Source organism: Passer montanus, unplaced genomic scaffold (assembly GCF_014805655.1).
Source record: "Passer montanus isolate IOZ18808 unplaced genomic scaffold, ASM1480565v1 scaffold184, whole genome shotgun sequence".
Lineage (NCBI taxonomy): Eukaryota > Metazoa > Chordata > Aves > Passeriformes > Passeridae > Passer > Passer montanus.
This window is the reverse complement of record NW_024365826.1, coordinates 446,033-464,820: the sequence shown is the minus strand read 5'-3', so window position 1 is coordinate 464,820 and position 18,788 is coordinate 446,033. Positions and strand designations below refer to the sequence as shown.

At 47.4% G+C, this 18,788-nt stretch overlaps 1 protein-coding gene across 3 annotated transcripts in view; it reads right to left on the bottom strand.

Annotated features, from left to right (window-relative positions):
* CLIP2 (CAP-Gly domain containing linker protein 2) overlaps window positions 1-17,693 on the bottom strand; it is an 81,376-nt gene extending 63,683 nt beyond the window's left edge. Inside the window, exons 1-2 of one of the 3 annotated variants that reach the window (XR_005627149.1) lie at window positions 17,340-17,693; window positions 2,083-2,301 (exon numbers count right to left, since the gene is read on the bottom strand). Coding sequence is in view for 2 of the 3 variants with exons in the window: in XM_039705776.1 (XP_039561710.1) it covers window positions 2,083-2,194 (112 nt within the window). In the remaining variant the exon portion in view is untranslated. The remainder of the gene's footprint in view (window positions 1-2,082; window positions 2,302-17,339) is intronic. The other 2 variants (XM_039705776.1, XM_039705777.1) reach the window with 2 other exon arrangements.
* Between the last annotated feature and the right edge of the window lie 1,095 nt (window positions 17,694-18,788).

Here is an 18,788-nt window from a genome sequence, read left to right as displayed (position 1 = left end):
AGACCCCATTTGGAGCCACACAGGGTACTTGGCTGCCCATCCCTTGGTGACAGATGGCTGGAGCTGAACAAGGCACAAAGGAACTCCAGCAAACAGGAGCTGCATTCAGCCCAGAGGTTGCCTTGACCCTGCCACTGCCTGACCCTTTCACAGCAAAGACACACACCAACTGTGCCTGCTGAGATGCCACTGCAAAGCCTCTGGGGGAAGAGAGGCCTCAGATCTTTTGCCTCATTTTGATGTTTTTCATGTGATTAAAATCAACTGAAAGCAACTCCATGACACACTGCCAATTGTAAATCCAGACCAAAGCACCTTAAGAGAGTCACAACAGGGAGTTAGAGAGGCACACACTTGGAGTTCAGGTTCATTCCTCAATCACAGTTGAGAGCATGGAGAAACAAGGGTGAAATTCAGAAATACAGGGTCAGAAGAAAAACTTCAAAATACACAGCCAAACCTATCAAGCTTTTCCTTTGTCAATTTATGCTTTCCTCTAGCAAACTAATAAAAAGATATGTCAGTATCTTTGGGCACAAAATAAAGAAAACAGGCTTTCTAATATTAACCCATTCACACAAAACTGCAATGCAAACATTTGTTAATATCCACACACAGGGCCAAGTCCTCAGCAAAGGAAGAGCAGCTCCTTTGCAATCCCTGCAGGGCTGTGTCACACCAAAGGATCTGGAACTCTGCCTGTGACCCCAGGCAGTGACTGACCCCTCAAACCAGACCTTGCAGATGTGCAAAAAGCCAATTTAGAGCTGTGCCTTTTACAAAACTGTTTGGGGAAAGAATTTACAGTGGCAGAGGTTATACATACACTATTGGTCACTGGAAGAAGAGAGCACAGCACAGCCCCTGATGTGTAATCAGGGAGCAGAGTCAGAGGCTCAGCAGCAAGTAGAGCCTGTGTGAACATCCTGTGCAGAGGCTGTGCCTGAATCACCATCCCAGTGTGCCCAGGAACCTCAGAGATGGGTATATTTTTGTTTTGATTAAATAATTAACACTTCTGCATTACTCTGACAAGGGACAGCATTGCCTGGTGACCCTCATCTTGCAGCTTTATTACCCCAGACTAATTTGTCCAAGCATGCTAAAGCAAATTTTGACCAATATTATCCCCTTAACTAAAAATGCTGTCTGAAAGGTAAAAGGCTTTCCTCATTCTGCTAAATGTTCTATATTTTGGAGACTGAAATACACAGCAAAGTAACCAGGCATGTAGGAAGTAGCCTGAATTATAAGGACAAGAGAGTGACAGATCTAAAGAAGCAACCAGTGACCTTCTCAAATGAAAGTGTAATATAGTGAAAGTACAAGCTTTGACAGGATATACATCATCCTGATGTGTTCCCCCAGAAGCAAGAACAAAGCCTTTTTTAACAAAGTGAAATGAAAAACATGACATACAAAACTCCCACCTTGAATATTTACTAAATTATATATAATTTTAAAGAAAGCCACCAGCCAATAAGCCAGAAAAATGAATCCTAAGCAAAACATACCCTCAACTGCTTTTGAAGTGTTAATTATGCTGATAATGGCAGTCATCACAACTTATGCATACACTGGATATAGATCTACAACAGCAAGATGTGTAGATATGTGAAGGTAAATCATTATTCAAATACTAGGGCTTCAAGTGCTTCTGTTTAAACAAAGGCACTAATTTGACATAAACAGCACATTTGATATAAAATCACCTGAAGTGCTCAGTTATTACTCCTACACCCTCACAGGACAATGGCAATAGCTACAGGCAGTGTTTAAGGCCATGGGGGAGGTTCCCATCTGCCCATTAACAGCCCTTCCCATGCCAGTGTCTGTACAGGTGCCCCTGTCAGCCCTGAACACCAGGGGACCCACCTGCCTCCCACCCACTGCACAACTTGCAGGTCTGTGCATTATCTGGGAGAGGGAGCCCATTTATCCACCCTGCTACACATGTTTTGATCCCTCAGCCCACACAGAGATGGGGAATTTCACATCCCACAGCACACTGGCTGCCCTAGTCCCTGTCCCCAGGCCAGGCAGTGCCCTGGGGCAGCTGGTGGCCCTGCATGGAGCCCTCACCTTCTTTGGAGCCAGTGGTGGCAGCAGCTGTGCTGGTCCCTGCTGCCCGTCCCACAGGGCTGGAGTGCTTCCCAGCCCTGCCTGGGATTTTAAGTCCACTTGGTTTCAGCATGATTCCTCTCCTGCGTCTCAGGCTGCTGCTGCCAGTGTCTGCAGAGCTGTCCCAGTGTCACTGCTCAGGCTTCTTGATGGTGCACCTCTTCTTCCATGGTCACACACCTGGGGGAGAAGAGCAAAGAAATCAGATTGAGAATGAGCAGGAGAGCGTGGACAGGCTCCCAAAAAGCAGTGTCCAGCCCTGCCCTCACAGCCCTACAGGAGTCAGAACATTTCATTTCTTCTCCTATAAAACCATGGTGGTCTTTTCCCTCCTCTCTCATCTTCATGTTACTCTTTTTTTGGTCAATCTCAAAGTCCTGGGCCAAAGCTGAAACCTCCTGGAGCCATTCAACAGGAATTTAAATACAGAACAAGAATTTAAATACAGTTTGGGATTTGAGTAACTGAAATGGTTTTGACTGGTTTTAAATCCTAAAGCCTCAGCTCAGCACCTACCAAGCCTCAGTTGTGTTGTCAGAGCCCTGACAAAGGCACCACCCTTCTTACACAGCCCTGAGTGCCAGCAGCCTTCAGGGCAGCCTCTCCAAACTGGCAGGGGAAGGAAGGATGGTGCCAGTGTCTGAGATGGGATTTTCAGCTCCTTTCCTTAAAAACAATCCAAAAACATCACAGTAAAAAGGGCATTTGACCCTATGGTCAAATGGATTTACAAGAAAATTTAAAAAAAAAAAAAAAAAAACCAAACTCAAATTTCCTGAAACTTAAGTATAACTCTACCAACTATTCATTAGTGAAGTCACAACCCTTCCTTATGTCATTCCCTTCCCAGCAGACAAATTGAATAAAACCTCCAAATTCCTTGTGAGGATGTTGCATCAACAAGCAAATTTTCTGACAAGAAAAGAAAAATAAAGGAAATTACTAAGTTGTTAAAAAAAGCGGTAACATTCCTAATGGATAAAGAAAAATAATTTTAAAAATGAGCCTATCAGCCAAAAGGAATCTTGAGGCTGGGAGTCAGCAGGCTAGTATGTGGAGGAAAAAGGTGGCAGCAGAGTAAACCAGGGCCAATGCCAACCTAACAGCAAGGAGAGCAATCCAAGGAACAGCCAGAAACTGGGGACACTGCTTCCTGGGCAAAGGAAAGAGGCATCACCCCCTGAGAATCAAAGATTTACAGATGCTGCAAGGAGGAACTGCAATAATGGGATGGGAAATGATTAAGGCATGAGTAAGGACTTGAACACAGGCTGGGTCAGAGCAAGCAGAGGGCTGGCAGGGCTCCAGGAAAAGCTGCAGGCAGACACAGAGGAGGGAAAACCACAAGGAGAATTCCAAAGATGTAATCCTGAGGGCTCACGAATATCTAAAACACCAAAGTGCAGTAAGAGTCAGTCATCCTGCATCAGCTTAAAGAGCCAGAGAAAGGAGGGATGAGCTGGGACATCCTGGGAAGGGAGCCTGAGCAAAAACCTGAGGGGTCAAGGCCTTTTCCCCATGTGCCCACAAAGGTGTTCAGTACCTGGGCTGGATTCAGACACCTGCAGATGCTCAGCACTGGATGCTCCAATCACATCACCCACAGCAGGAATAACAGACAAGAGCAAGAAACTCTTCTTAGGGAAGAGAAAAAACCAACCTTTCTGCAGCAGAGCTGGGAGGAACAGCTGTCAGAGCTGGACAGGAGGCTGCAGCCTCCAGCTCTGTCCAGCATGAAACAGGGAGACAAGGAACTGAATGTGGAGGTGAGAAACATGGATCAGCCAGGTTCCTGTTATCTGTCCAGCCATCAGATGTGGCATCTCCCACCCACTCCGTCTCATAGTACACATCCTGCCCAGGGCTGGCTTTGATTTTACAGCCAAAGTTGATTTCTAACTCTTCTGCTGGCAGGTGATGTGCTCCACCTAGAGATCTCCATCATCACCTCCAGCCTGAAAGTTTGCCCTCTCCACAACATGACCTTACTCCTGAATTTACTCATTATTTGGTCCCACATTTTGGTTACAAGGTTGGATGGTGTACTCAGGATTAAGCAACTGGGCTACTGGTGCTTCCACACAGCTGGCTGAATTAACCAGGAATGTGGATAAGAAAATAAAAACACACAGGGAAGGAAAAAACAGCAGTAGAGAAGAATTTCAGTAGGAAAAGGTGCCAGAAAAATAAAAGGATTTTACAGTTTTTCAATCTTCTGTTAGAGAGCTTCTCTGGATCCTTAACTTTGCAGCCAGAACCATATAAACTTTGGGGAACAGCGAACGTAGCGTGTTCCTCTATTTTGCTGCTCATCTTTGAGGAAACAGGAACTTCAGTTCATCCTCTCTCCACATCTCATTATCCCTAAAGATCAGCTGTCCACTCCCATCACAGGATATTGTGATTTTCTGCTTTTTCTCAGGACAACTGGATATTTTTACACTGGGGACAGAAACAACAGGAAGTGTATTCCCACCACAAAAATATTTCTGCCAGGAATCTTTACACAAACACATTTGCTTTCAACACACTGATGCTAAAACCAAATGAACTCCACAGGCTGCTAATGATGCTCCCCTTGGAACAGACAGATGCTTTTATCCTGAAACACAGCCAGTTCATGGCCACGCTCACTGGGGTCACAGACTCAAAAACTTCTCAAATGCCACTGGGAGTCAGAGCCTGGCTGTGCCTGCTGCATGCCAGCTTGTGGGGAGGCTCTGATGGGCAAACTCCTCCATCTGAGGTGTCACTGTCACAAGCCGCAGGCTGGCCACAGCCAGGGACAGCTCCTCAGCACACCCCTGCACATTCACCACCACACGGGGAAATAAGGATGAAGTGGAGTAAATTTTACTATAACTGCAGTTTGTCAGTACTGCACAGATAAAAATAAACGCCTGGGATGCTTTTAAAGAAGTCTGTGCGTGCTGCTAGGGACAGACACTCCTTCTCTGCCACCAGCTTCTCCCCCACTTCTACACAAATATACATGAGCAGATTTTTAGGAAGCTCTGAACACTGAGCTCTTCCAAATGACCATTAGGTCATCCTCACACCCAGAGCAATGCTGCCTGAGCCATCCTAGTCCCACATTAGCTCCTGGCCAAGTGATGCAGCTTTTATGCTGCAGAAATATCCCTGGCCTGGGACACAGGCCAGCATCTCCACAGGGCACTGCCCTGCTCCATTAGAGATAACAGCATGCTCTGAGCTCCCATACAGAACCCTCAGCATCCCAACAGGCTCTATTAGCACAGCCCTCCTGAAAAACCTGTTCCAGATCTTCCAAAAAGTCTCCTTCCAGCAGCAGAGGCTGAACACAGGCAGATATGTGGTGTAAGAAACACATGAGGCATCCCTCTTCCCTGGTACTGAAATCAGCCAGAACAGTCTTTAAACTCTATCCAGAAACTTCAGGGAACAGAAAATTTCTATCCTCTATGTGATTTATCATTCCTGTATTCCACCCCATACTACCTGTACAAGCTGCATGCTTTGCCTTCCTGCAAAACCTCATGGAAATGTGACTTTCTCCACATACACTGTAAAGAAAACCCCATCTGCTCCTATTCTTTATGTTATTTATCATTCCTACTCCCCATACTACCTGCACAAGCTGTACATTTACCTTCCTGCAAAACTTCATGGGAATGTGACTTTCTCCAGATACACTGTAAAGAAAACCTCATCTGCTCCTCTGGGTACTCCAGTGCCACAAGCTCTGCTTATTTTGTTTTTATTTCTTTTACAAGATATGACAGACAACAAGCATTTTCTAGATCTCTGTAGATTCCTCCTGCAGTCTTTCCATGCCGGGATGAATGATTCTGTCTGTTCCCACAACCAACAAAAGCATCCCAGGAATGCACAACACCAAATTCTGCTTCAAACAACCAAAATATTCTCTTCTCCATCTTTCCACCAGAAAAGGGGACAGCTGAATGTGAGTCACATCAGCTCAGATTCAGAAAGGGGAATTGTCTGAGGGTGATTTTATTATGTTATTTTATTTACTCGTCTGCTTTACGCCAGAATATCTTTCAGAGGAGCTGGGGTGGGGTCGCAGCCTGGGATGGCTCCGTTCAATCTCTCTCCAGTGTGCTCTGGGTGGCGTGAGCCAGGAAATGAGAGTCTCACATAGGCTCAGATTCAAAACGGGAACTGTCTTGGGGTGACTTTATGATGATATTTTATGTACTCTGTTAAAAACAGGTTAGAAACTGTTGTAAAATAGCTGATAGGTTGTTAAGCACGTACTGTTAGTTTGGTTATGGTAAAAGGGTCGTTATAAAAAATGCAGCACTCATTGCACCCTATCACAGCTCAGTACAGAGCAGCACCCCAGCAAACGAGCCGGCCTGCACTGAACTGCAATGGCCAATCCAGCACCTGAACCTTCATGCAAATGAGGGATCCAAAAGAAACCGATCCAAAGGGACAAAAAACAGGATAAAAAGGGGATTCTGACCCAGTGAATCTGTGCCGTTCCACCTGGAACCTCGGGGACATCATCAGGAACATCACTGGGGACACCATCGGGGACACCACTGGGACATTGCTGCTGAAGCAGCCCCAGCTGTGGCGCTGCAGCACCCTGGGCAGGATCGCTGCTGCCCGGCCCAGGCCCCCTTGCTTTAGGCCTTTCTTTTATTATAATAAACATTGAAATCACTTTAGTACCGGGAGTCTGGCCTCGTTTTTAACACACTTGTCTGCTTTATGCCCCGAATTTTGGGGGTATCTTAAGAGGAGCTGGGGCGGGGTCACAGCCTGGGACTGCTCTGTTCAATCTCTCTCCAGTGTGCTCCGGATGGCGTGAGCCAGGGAATGAGAGTCTCATAGGTTCAGATTAAAAAGGGTAACTCTCTTAGGGTGCTTTATGATGATGCTTTCTGTACCCATCTGCTTTATGCCCAGAATTTTGGGACTATCTTCAAGGGGAGCCGGGGCGGGCTCACAGCCTGGGATGGCTCTGTCCAATCTCTCTCCAGTGTGCTCCTGGGGACTCTGCCTTGTTCCTCTTCCTAGACTGGGTTTTTTGCTAGCTTGAAGCAAGAGTTTTCTTCTCTTTCCATCCCCTAGCCTGCAGGCTGTACCGAGAATCCTCCTTTTTGCTTTTTTGTTCCCTTGAACTGTTTCTGCCTTGGCTTATCTTTTCGGCCCGGCTATCACGGCTCAATCTACACAAAGACCCTTGCATTATCCTCAAAGAGATTTCTGGGTTTCATCCCCTGATCTCTGTCATTCTCTTCACAATCACTGGGATTCATCCCCTGACTTCTGTCAGAGCCTCTGGGACTGTGGCTGAGAGCAAACCCTCCTTAGAACATCCCTGGAGCCACTCCTGCTTTCCCTCTGAAAACACCACCACTGAGGGCAGAAACCTTCAGGCACTGTAAATGTTCAGAACAGTTGATGAAGCTCAACATCTCCCTGAAAATAAAATGCTAGAGAAGAATGTGATCCCCTGATCACTGGAGGAGTTCTGCACTCACCTCAATAAGCACAAAGAATAAAGGCAAAAAGCTTTCAGAGCCAAATCTGGTGTTCCTTTATTAGGCCACATATAAAACTTTTACTGGCCTAAAGATACTGATTTTTTGAAGTTATTTTATGTCTGGTTTCTGAGCATTTGGTTGCATCCACTCTGTATTTCCAAGCCTTTGTGCACCTTCCCCACTCCCAGGAAAAAAGAGATTTTCAGGCAGCAAAGCCCCATCTTCTGGAGTTCTTACTCCTGGATATATTACTGCCAATGTCCCACTCCAGGGACAGCAGCAAATAAAGATTTGGTGCCCCAAGCTCCCAACCTCACAACACTGACCACGCTGCAAAGGTGGGTTAGGGATTTCAGGAACAGAATGTTGCCTTGAAATCCAAATCCAAGGGGCAGACTGGATTCAGTGTTGTGTGAAAGGGACAGGAAATGAATCCCATCAGAGACAGGATATGATAACGCCAAACTGCAGCTTTGCTGATAGAGACACAGATTATGCTGAGAAGAAAAGGCCATTTTATCTTTTAATTCCTTAAGATGCTCCATCTCATCCTAGGTAATTGTGCCATTCCCTTCTCACTTCTCTGATTAGTTACTCCTGACAAGCCACCAGAAACCCATTTCTGAAGCAGATTAGGAGCAAATCCTTGCACTTAACTGAAGTATAGAGGAAATGAGACACACTAATTTTTAATTAAGGTCAGACTCCTCTTCCAAGAAAACCTTTCCTTCTCCCATAGAGGGAATGGAGACAGAGCCCTGCAGGACTGAAAGGAGCATACTGCTCATACATGTAGGGAAAACCAGGGAATCCTGTCAGCCATCAGGTTTTTTGTCTCTTGCAGTTGGAGAATTCAAATATGTTTTCAGCCATAAAGCTCCATTGTCACTACATAATTTCCCTGACAAGTCTGAAGTGTTGTTAACCTCTAGAGAAGGTGTGTTTAGTCTTCTTGCTCACTCAAGTTCTGTAGTAATTAGCACAGAATGTGAAGAGAAAGCCTAGAAGACTTTTATTTAAAAGCTCAGGTATTTTTAAAACTAATTCTAACCTCTCTCATAGACCAAACCTGTGATTTACTTCTAAACCAAGATTTTTTAAAGGAACAATGTGCAAACCCCTCCTATTGCACTCTAAAAACCACAATGCAAATCCTGAGGCAAAGTGCAGAGAGAAGAAGCCAAAGTACATTCAAGGAAGTCATCTCATAACCTGAGGAGTAATTTATGGGCTGGATGAGCTTGCGCTCCTCACACTGGCAAAATGCCCACTGATACAGCAGATACAACAATTCTGTACTAATTGCAGAGCACAGCTCTCTAATTTGTGGGAAAAATCCTGGACATGGTGTTGGTTCTGCATGAGTTTGTGCTCCCTAGAGTTCATCCCTGGGGGCAGGGGACAGTGTCCCTGCAGAGATTCATTAGGGGCACGACACCAAAGTTGCAGGCTCACAGGGGAAGGGAACAGAATGTACACAGAGGTTTCACAGCTGCTGTCCTGCAGGTCAGTTCAGACTTGATTTATCGCCACTCTATTCCATTAGAGAAGGAGGCTTTGATAAAATCCAAGTTCCCTATTCACAGAAAGTCTTATTTGTCAAAAACAGCATCTGGAAGAGAAACATGAGGAGAGCAAGCCAAGTGCAGGGAACACAATGATACATGACACATATATTCCATTATAATGGCTTGGTATTTTTCTACTGGAGAAACAATTTCTTTAATTAAATATGAGCTATATAATAACCCAGCCATGCTATGCATGCTGTGCAGAGCTGCAGAAGGAGCTGAACTTTTGGAATTTCCTAGGTTTTGAATGCTGGTTTAGCACAGCACTAAAGTTTACCTTGGCACTTTATCTGTTACTAACTGGAGTTCAGATAAATACATACATTTTAACTTGTGCACTTCTATAATCTAACCTCTGTCCTGAACTTTGATTATGAAACAAAACCAGGACCTGGGTCCCTTCTGCCCTGATTTTCCCTTCTACAAGGCAGGCTCTGCAGACCATCCTGTCTGATGGCACTGCAGTTGCACCACTTTCAACTTGCAGATGATTTGGTTAATAAAACTGGGATTCAACAAGTTTCTGGTGTACCTTGGGACACACTGAGCTTGCCCCTGAAGTCCTCACTGCTTCACTAATGCTGTCAAGTGTCTACACACACTCTCAAGTCCACCAGGAAAAGGCAGCATGTTAATGCAATTCTTTTTGTGATGGAGACCTGGTCATGCCAGCAGGAAACAGAAGCCTTGCCCTGGGCCACTGCAGGTGTAACATCTACTACAGAATCTCCTCAGAACAACCCTGGTGCAAACACCAAGGGAGGCCTGGCCCTGCCCCTCCACAAGCTGCCAAAACCTCAGGCAGGGATGCAGGATAGGAATACACAGCCCTGTCCCTGCTGCAGCCCCTCTCCATGAGTTCTGAAACCACTGTATGAGATATTTCATTCCAGTTTCAGCCTTTGCTGCCCAGGAAACCCCCCAGCAGTTGCCAGTCCTGATTTATCCAAGCCAACCTTCTGCCCACGTACCTCCTGTGCCCTTTGCACAACTCTGGCACCTCCCAGGACACAGCTTTGCCCTTTGCCTGCTTCTCTGTGCCACTGTGAGCAAGCAGTGCTCTCCTCTGAGGAGTCCTGGGATATGAGACTCACCAGTTCTGGGTCATCTCACTGACCTTCTCCAAGCCTCCTCACTTGAACTCAGTCTGTTCTAGACATGGGCATCCCACAGTGCCTGCTGCATCCCAGGAACCTCACCAGGCCAGGGACAAACTTTATGCCAAATACTGTGAGCTGACATAATCCCATTCCTTCAAACAAAGCAACTGTTCAGAAAAGTTTAAAGAAAAATTAACCACCTTCACATTCTGGGTGTTAAGATACAACAGCAGGGAAGTAAATAGTAAAAAGTAAACACAGACTATGGTAGAACCAGTTGGGTTGGAAGGGGCCTCTAAAGATCCAACCTCTAATGACCCCTAGCTGAGATACAGCACTGACAGCCAGGACTCTGCTTCCTTCTGCCACAGGGTCACTTATGTCCTGGCACACAGAGGGATGGTAACAGTACCAGTCTGTCAGCTGAGGGGGCAGAGCAGGGGGCTACACCACTGCCACCTCTGGAAAGAGCTGAGGTCACCAAAGCAAAGACACTCAGCAGCAGCAAACCCCTCTCCCTCTGGGACACCAAGAGCAAACCCATCCCCTGCACCCACACAGGCATCCTGCTTGCTGTGCTGATGGCAGCAGAGCAATGCTGGACACAGTTGTTCCCAGAAGCACTCTCCTCCTCCTCCCTGCTGATTCACCAGCCCAAACTCAGCCTTCCATTTAAGCAGCTGACCTCTGGGCTATGTGCATTAATTGCTGCTTTCTCCTGAGCCTCTCTACAAACACCACCAGCCCTCACTGACACTGACATATCCACACAGCTCTGACCACAACCAGTGGTGCAGACAAGGAGAACAGTAACCTGGAGAGTTTGCTTTTAGTCATTTTGTGTTAATCATGGCGTTTGTTAATTTACCACCTGTAACCTCACTCATGCCACACACTCCTCACACAACAGGAGCTTGCATAGCTCATGGACCTTAAACTACAAGAAGGAACATGTCTTATTCAAATTACACCCCTACCATATTCAAATTACATCCCTATCAATCATAATTTTGGCAAGTTATAATACTGACAGATAACACATCAAATTGGACCTTATCTCCTCCTGTCACACAGATCCTTTATCTGCACACCTCACACCCTGCCTTGCAAAAGCCAATGTTTACTGTGGATTGCACCACATGGAGGCAAGATCCCAGCTCACAGCCTTAGGCACTAAGGCACAACAGCAGCAGAGGATGGCTGCCCAGTTTGGAATACATGGGGAGGCTGGGATTCAGTTTCTAGGGGTGAGAAGATAAATCCCCACCCTATGCAGTAAGGCTGCACAGCAGGTGTGGAGACTCAGCATGCCCACCCCAGCAGGACCTGGCAGGAGAGGCTGCCACATCTGGGCCAGGCTGTCAGTCTGTCAGTCCCAGCCTCCTTCCACAGCAGCAGAGACACAGCAGCAGCTGGGTGCTCCACGGCCTGGTTTCAACCAGCAGCTCTGCCCAGACACTGCCATGCCATTGAGCAGCACACACAGCAGTCCATGATGTGCAGATGCCAAAAGGAAAGGGTCTGGATAAACAGATCCATGCTAAAAATGAGATTTAGTTGTTCACAGCTCTGGAGATAAGAGTGATGCACTCAGCCTGCAAGCAGGTAGGCAGGAGAGATGGACCAGCCCACCACACTCCTGGAGTACCACAGCTGTTCCAGCTGGAGCTCCAGAGTCACCACGTGGCCCCGGCTGCTCCTTCACTTCTCACAGAAACAGGCTCTTTCTGTATCACTAATGCAGGCAAGGCCACAATCATGATTTTGTACAGAGATCAAGATATAATCTCATCTAGCCAAGCAAGTACAGTGCCCTTACAACAAGCAGCCTCCCTACATCAATGCAGAGCAGTGCCACAAGATCTCTAACTCAAATTGGTCATGTTTCAGCCAAAAAGGAAGAGCAAAAACTGAGCTGTCACTTCTAACAATGGCAATCAAATCTGCTGGCACCCTAAGGCAGAGTGCATCACAGCACTCCATAAACCTGAATCATATGATCACCAAAAAGCAGCATTTGACTTTGACATTTCCATGAAAGTGTGCTGGAAGTTCTCCCACACCTTCCCAGCACCTAACCAATGTGCTTTGGGGAGATTCAGAGATAAAAAAAGAAATAGTGGTTGCAGTTGCTACAGAGACATCCAGATTAAGCTTGCAGGAGGCATTGATATTGCCAGCATAGTTTACTAGAAATATACATAAATAAATGTACACATATAAACAAAGTTTTCCTATGAGTGAGACTCAGCAAGTTCAAAAAGCTACTCCAGAGGCCCCAGTAAAAGCCCACATAAACAGACAGATAAAAGAGTGAAAGGCAAGACATCCTTCCTCCAGCAGGCATCCTCTGTCCCAGCAGCATTTCCACACAAGCCTGCATTCTGTGCCATACTGTCCATCATTAAATCTCCATTAGGGATGCCTGGTGGATGGGTCACCAGCTAAACTTACCAAAATTACCAGCTGGGAAACAAAAGTCCAGAGGGGAAAAAGGAAAAAAAACAGGCACTTATGCAAGGTTGCAGACTGACCTGCTCCAATTTGCATAGTAAGGATTTCAGTTATAAAACAAATAGCTAAATGTTAAATATAGCCAAGGAGGAGGCTTTATTCACCAGGGCCAGCTTCATGCTGATAAGAGCCACAGAGGTAGCACAGTACATGACATAAAACAGCCAAATATGAGGCTACAAAGCCCATTGAACACAACTGGAGGGGCCTCTTTCTCTAGGGAGGTTTGTTCTGCAGCCAGGACAGGAGAGGCACTTGCAGGTCATGAATGTGAGTGTTCACAAAGGATGGGAAAGTGTTGTTTGCTTCAACAGGCAGCTGCTTTCTGTGCCTGTCAGGCTACTGAAGAGTTTCCAGTACTAATTACAGGACACAGAAGTTGTCAAAGCATGATGCAACTGAGAAATAGGGGAGGAATATGCCAAAGGAAGAAAAAGAGAAAAAGAACAGATCAGCCAGAGAAATCCTTTGTCACAGACTATGTCAGAAGCTGGTACCTCAGGCTGGGAGCCTTCCCTGCCCCAGCAGAGGATGTGCTGCAAAAGAAGTTCATGATGCAAAAGAAATTGTGCTGCTTGTTGTCAGTGAAACACCTTTGTCCTTTTCACGGAAACAGGCAAAGTGACAATGACAACAACAAAACAAAGGGGAAGACATGCACTACAGAAAACAGTTCACACTGAGCCAGACTGCCCAGAGAGGCTCTGCAAATTCCTGCACTGCTACGTTATTCTTTGAAAAATAAAAATCTTCCAACCTCTGTCTTGAATGACAGGTGAAGACAGATCCAATCTGGAACAGACAGATGGATCCGATGATTTCTTGAAGTTTCTGTGAAATCTTCCCAGTGTAACCAATACCCACGTGGTCTTTACTACACTATGCAAGTTATTAAGTAAAATAAAACAGAATTAATTTTGACCAAGAGCTCTGGCACAGGCAATACAATTTAATTTGCATTACCTTTTTAAAGGAAGCATGTGTGAAAGCACAGGAATGGGATTTATAAGGAACAAAAAGGGATTTATAAGTTCCAGGATCCACATACCCAACATCCCCAGAGCATTTCATTCACAAACCTCAAAGGAGGTCAGAATTACAACACTCTTTTTGGACCTGGGATCAACAGATAGAAAGAAATTATTTTTCTCAAGACTTCTGAATAAACAGTGGCAGAGATGGCACCACTATCTCCCTGAATATCTAACCCATCAAAGCACTTGGGAAGTCCTTCTGGAGGGTTTGTTTTGTAGACACACAGTATAAATATTTTCAAAAATAATCATTTGGCTTTCACAGACACAAATGGAATTATCAAGGGAATCAACAGCAGAATTCAGAGCATAAACTCTCAAAATAAACCAAAGTTTAGAGTCCCTTTGTGCTTCAGCAGACTGGGATGAGGAGATGGAGACTCCATTGACAGGCTCAGAAACTGCAACATGGAATTTTGCCAGTCTGTGCCACATTCCTCTGCAACTATGCAGGTGATGAAACATTAGCTCAATACAAATAAATAACTGAAATGAAAATATCACTTAATTTCAGTGCCAGTTCAAGTCAGCATCATATTAAATTCCATCATTCAGAAGCAAAAAAGCCAAAAAAACAAAAAACATTAAAATGTTGGCTTTATTTCTTCACACATCTTTCTTTGCTTATGCTGAATCTGAGCCAGCCATGGCTGTTTTATAGACACAGTTTCACTTATTTAGAATGGGATAATAAAAACTGTACCAGTGTATGGGAATGATTTCCAAAAGGTCTGACGCAGAAACATTGTAGTTTGCTGTAGGTTTTATTTAAAAGGGGTTTCAAAAGGATTTTTTTTTCAGGAATAGCAGAAAGTATCAGTCACATGCACAGAAGTAATTTTTCCACAACAAGAGCTACTGCACAATCATATAAAAGCCAGAAATTCAATCCAGCTATGAGGGAAGTGCATTTGCTTTGTCCTGTTCAGCATCAACACTCCACAGAGCACACAGACTGCTCTCAGCAGAGCAGGGAAAGGCTCCAAGAGCACGGGGGTGCTGCAGAAAGAGACTCTGTACAATGGCACACTGAGAATTCTGTGTGTCCCCATCAGTGTCAGCCACGGAGAAAGAGCTTCCACATGGGATAAGACAGAGAGGACCCACAGGAAGAAAACAGGAATGGAGTAGGGCACAAAAAAGACCAAGCCCAATTCCTTACTCTAACCTCAGATCCTGGAGTGAGCATGGACAGTTCATCTTTATTGAGCAACTTAATGGGGTTGTTTTAAAAAACTGACCAGTAAAACAAAGCCCAAGTCATGCTGGAGTCTGACATCACCAGCACTCATCCAAGGTGCTCTCCCTGGCCAACAAGACCTGAAATTCTACCATAAACACACAAGAACAGTGATAAAAAAATAACAGCCAGAGACTGATTATTGGGGGCATTTAAATCACAACAGAGGAAAAAATAGTGCTCTCAACCCATGTCAGCAACTTCCTTGGTCATTCTTGAGCCCTTGGGAGATGGAGAGGAAAAGAGTCACAAGGTATTTATAAAAGGCATCCATTAAAAAAGAGATCTCTCCATAAATATCTACAGATATCTCTATAGATAAGTGCACACCAGGGTCTAACACAGGCTAGCAACAAGTCACATTCAGGCCTAGCTACCCATACCTGGCCTTTCCCAGAGCTTTAAAAGTATCTAAACCTTTCCCAGAGCTTTAAAAGACTCTAAACCTTGCCATGCATTGACTCTCTGCAAAGTGGTACCAACACCATGTACCTGGGGTATGGAACTCGCTTTATACATTGTCTCCCGTCCTCTCCAGAATTATAAAACAACCTCTCAAAAAAAGAAAAAAAAATTTCCCAAGTTTCATAGACAGAGGCAGCATTTTCATAAATAAACCAAACAGCCTCAGTCAGGAGGTGGAACACACACCTTGATCCATTTTAACCACCCAATAACACAATGGAAGAAGAAATCAACCTGGATGTCCTTAGAGAGCCACATCCCTTCGTACAAAAACCCACCACCTGGGTTCTCCATCACTTCTTCTGCCAAACCAAAAAGCACAAGTGGGGATGAAGAGGAAACACACCAGGAACTGCTCCTTGCTAGACAGATGATGGCAGCCTCCAAGGCTAGAGGAGCCCACACCAACCTTGGCCTATAATCCCATCCACACTGATTCTAAGAGCATCTCCTGAAAAAACACATGAGGTTTCCCTTAACTGAAGGCAGCCCCACACCTCTGCTGCTGAGCTGACAGGCTCCAGCACAGCCTCTCCCTGCTGTGCTGCAGTGGCTGGTGCTAACGTTGTCACTTGTGCCATGTCTCAGAGCTGAGCCTTTGAAGTCCTGTACTCCCAGAGATTTCTGGCAGGCAGTGACAACTGTGTTCTTTCGTGAGAACACAGCTGTTTGATGCAGACTCCCTCCTTCCTAATCCCTGGCAGGCTCTAACAGCAGGCAGGTAATTTCTTAAAATGCTGTATCTCACACCAGCTGTAAGACCAGGAGCTGCACCATGTCAAAGGCATCACCACACCAGCAGTGACAGACCCGTGCTGATTACCGGGGCTCTCTCGGAGCACTGATGGGGACAGGAACACTCTTACCAGGCAGCTGGGCAGAGGCTAAGGCAAACAACCCTAGCCAGGCGCCCCAAATATATCTCTGTCCACATGCAGACCAGTTCTTGAGTTGTAAGTCACCCTCAAGGAAACACTTCTAGCCATCAGTAATGGATGGACGGGTAAAACTTAATCCATTCCAGCAGGATGAGTTTCTGAGACAAGGTTTGTAGGCCTGTGAGACTGATGCTCAGCAGAGCAGCAAATAACACTCGGTGCTGACACAGTGCTTTGTCTCCTAGCGCTTCCAAAACGCCGCTGCAGCCTCTCTGGATGCTGTGGAGACAACAACTCGTGCCTCTGCCTCCATCCCTGGGTGCTGCCCCAAACAGCCTGTGCTGGTTTGGGTCAGGAGACGCAGGGGCAGAGCCCTCCTGCCTCTGCCTGGCTGCTCATGCCGATGTCAGCAGCTCAGCCTGGGCCTTCCTCAAAGCACATCTCGCCCAGACAAAAACCCCCCATCAGATCCTGCAGGGTGTGCTTCATGTCAATATCTGAACCGTTAAATAAGAAAAACCGAGCGAGTACACTGAGCCCAGCAAGCAGCCAAGCCTCCCAAAGACAAAAGACAAATTTCCTCCCATTTCAAGCCCAAAACCCGCTCGGCACCGAGGCATGGATGCTGACACCCACTCCCACCTCCATCTCCATGGCATCGGGCCGCTCCAGGCGCGCCTTTGCCGTGACCCAGGCGCGGGGAGCGCGCACAGCACCCGCCGGGGCTCTCTGTGGGTGCGCGCCCCCGCGGAAGCCGGCCGGGATGCCCGGTGCCTTTCCCAGCCCAAGGACAATGCCGCCCATGGGTTCCGAGCGGCGCATCCCCGCTGCCCGGGCTCCTCCGCACCCTCTCCATCCATCCCTCCCTCCTTTGTTGTGCCGCGCTGGCCGGGCGCTGCCCGCTGTCCCCCTTACCCTGGGCTGCCCGGCGGAGCGGGGCAGGGCGCTCGGTGTCCCCGCCGGATCCAGCGCGGCCGGCAGCCGCCCTGCCACTCCCTGCGCGGCCGAGCCGGGAGCCGGAGGAGGGATCTGGGCGGCGGCTCGGGGCGCGGGGGCGGAGGAGGCTGCGGGGCCGGCACCGCCGCTCGCTGCCGCTGCCGGCTCACGGCCGGGCCCACACGAACAAAGGGGCCGGTCCGGGGCCGCCCCGCGCCGAGATCCTGCTGGTTGCCGGGCCCTGGCGCCTCCCGGAATCGGGTGGAAGGGTGGAAAGGCAGCGCGGAGGCTCCTCCTGGCCGCCCGCAGCCCCGAGCGCCGCTGCCCTAAAATCCGGAATAATGGTAAAATCGCCTTCTGCTCGCTGGAGCCGCCGCCTCCCTCCCCGCGGCTCTGGGAAGGAAGAGCTCTCCAGGCACACCTGGATTTTTGATTGATACAAGAAGGGAAGGGCAGGAAGAGCTGGTGGTTCTTCCCGTGAAAAATAAAGCAGACACCCCTAATTAGCCAGAATTTAACGGGGAACGCAGCAAAGAGAACACACCTGCAGCCTCGGGAACTCGTTGATGCAAAGCAAGGACGGCCGGGCTGAGGTGCTGACCATCACTTGGTCTTCACCACCTCCTGCTGCTCCCTCCCGGAGCCACGCCTGGGATGACATGCAGGGACACACAAGAGAGCGGGGCCATACAATCATTTACGTTGGAAAACCCCTTTAAGCTCATGGAGTCCAACCACTCTCCCAGCACTGACAAGGCCACCGCTGCTCCATGTCCCCAGGTGCTAACTCTACACATCTGTTAAATCCCTCCAGGGATTGTGACTCCACCACTGCCCTAGGCAGCCTGTGCCAGAGCTGGACAGCCCTTTTGATCAGGAAATTTTCCACAATATCCAATCCAAACCTTTCCTGGTGCTACTAGAGGCTGTTTTCTCTTGTCCTGTCCCTTGTTCCCTGGGAGCAGAGCCTGACCCCACCTGGCTGTCCCCTCCTGTCAGGGAGTTGGGGGGAGTGAGAAGGGGCCCCCTGAGCCTCCTCTTCTCAGGAAAAGGAGCACCCCCAGCTCCCTCAGCCACTCCTTGTCAGACTTCCATGCCAGACCCTTTGCAGCTCTGCTGCCTTTCTCTGTACATGTTCCAGCACCTGTCTAGTGCCTGTGCCCTGAAACTGCCTCCCTAATTTAGACAGGAGTGTCTAAATTAGTGCTTTGCACAGGGGCCATAACTCTACTCAGTGTACTTCATTACCTCTACAGACACCCATATCACCCAAGGGGCAGCCCAGGATATTTTGCACATCAGATGCTGGGGTGGAAGGCCCCAGGGTACGCAGAAACAGAGGAGGCTCCCACCCAGCAGCAACCCCCAGATTTGCTGCTGTGACGCTGCTCTGTTTTGCCTGCGGGAGCCAAAAAAAAGCAGAGATAG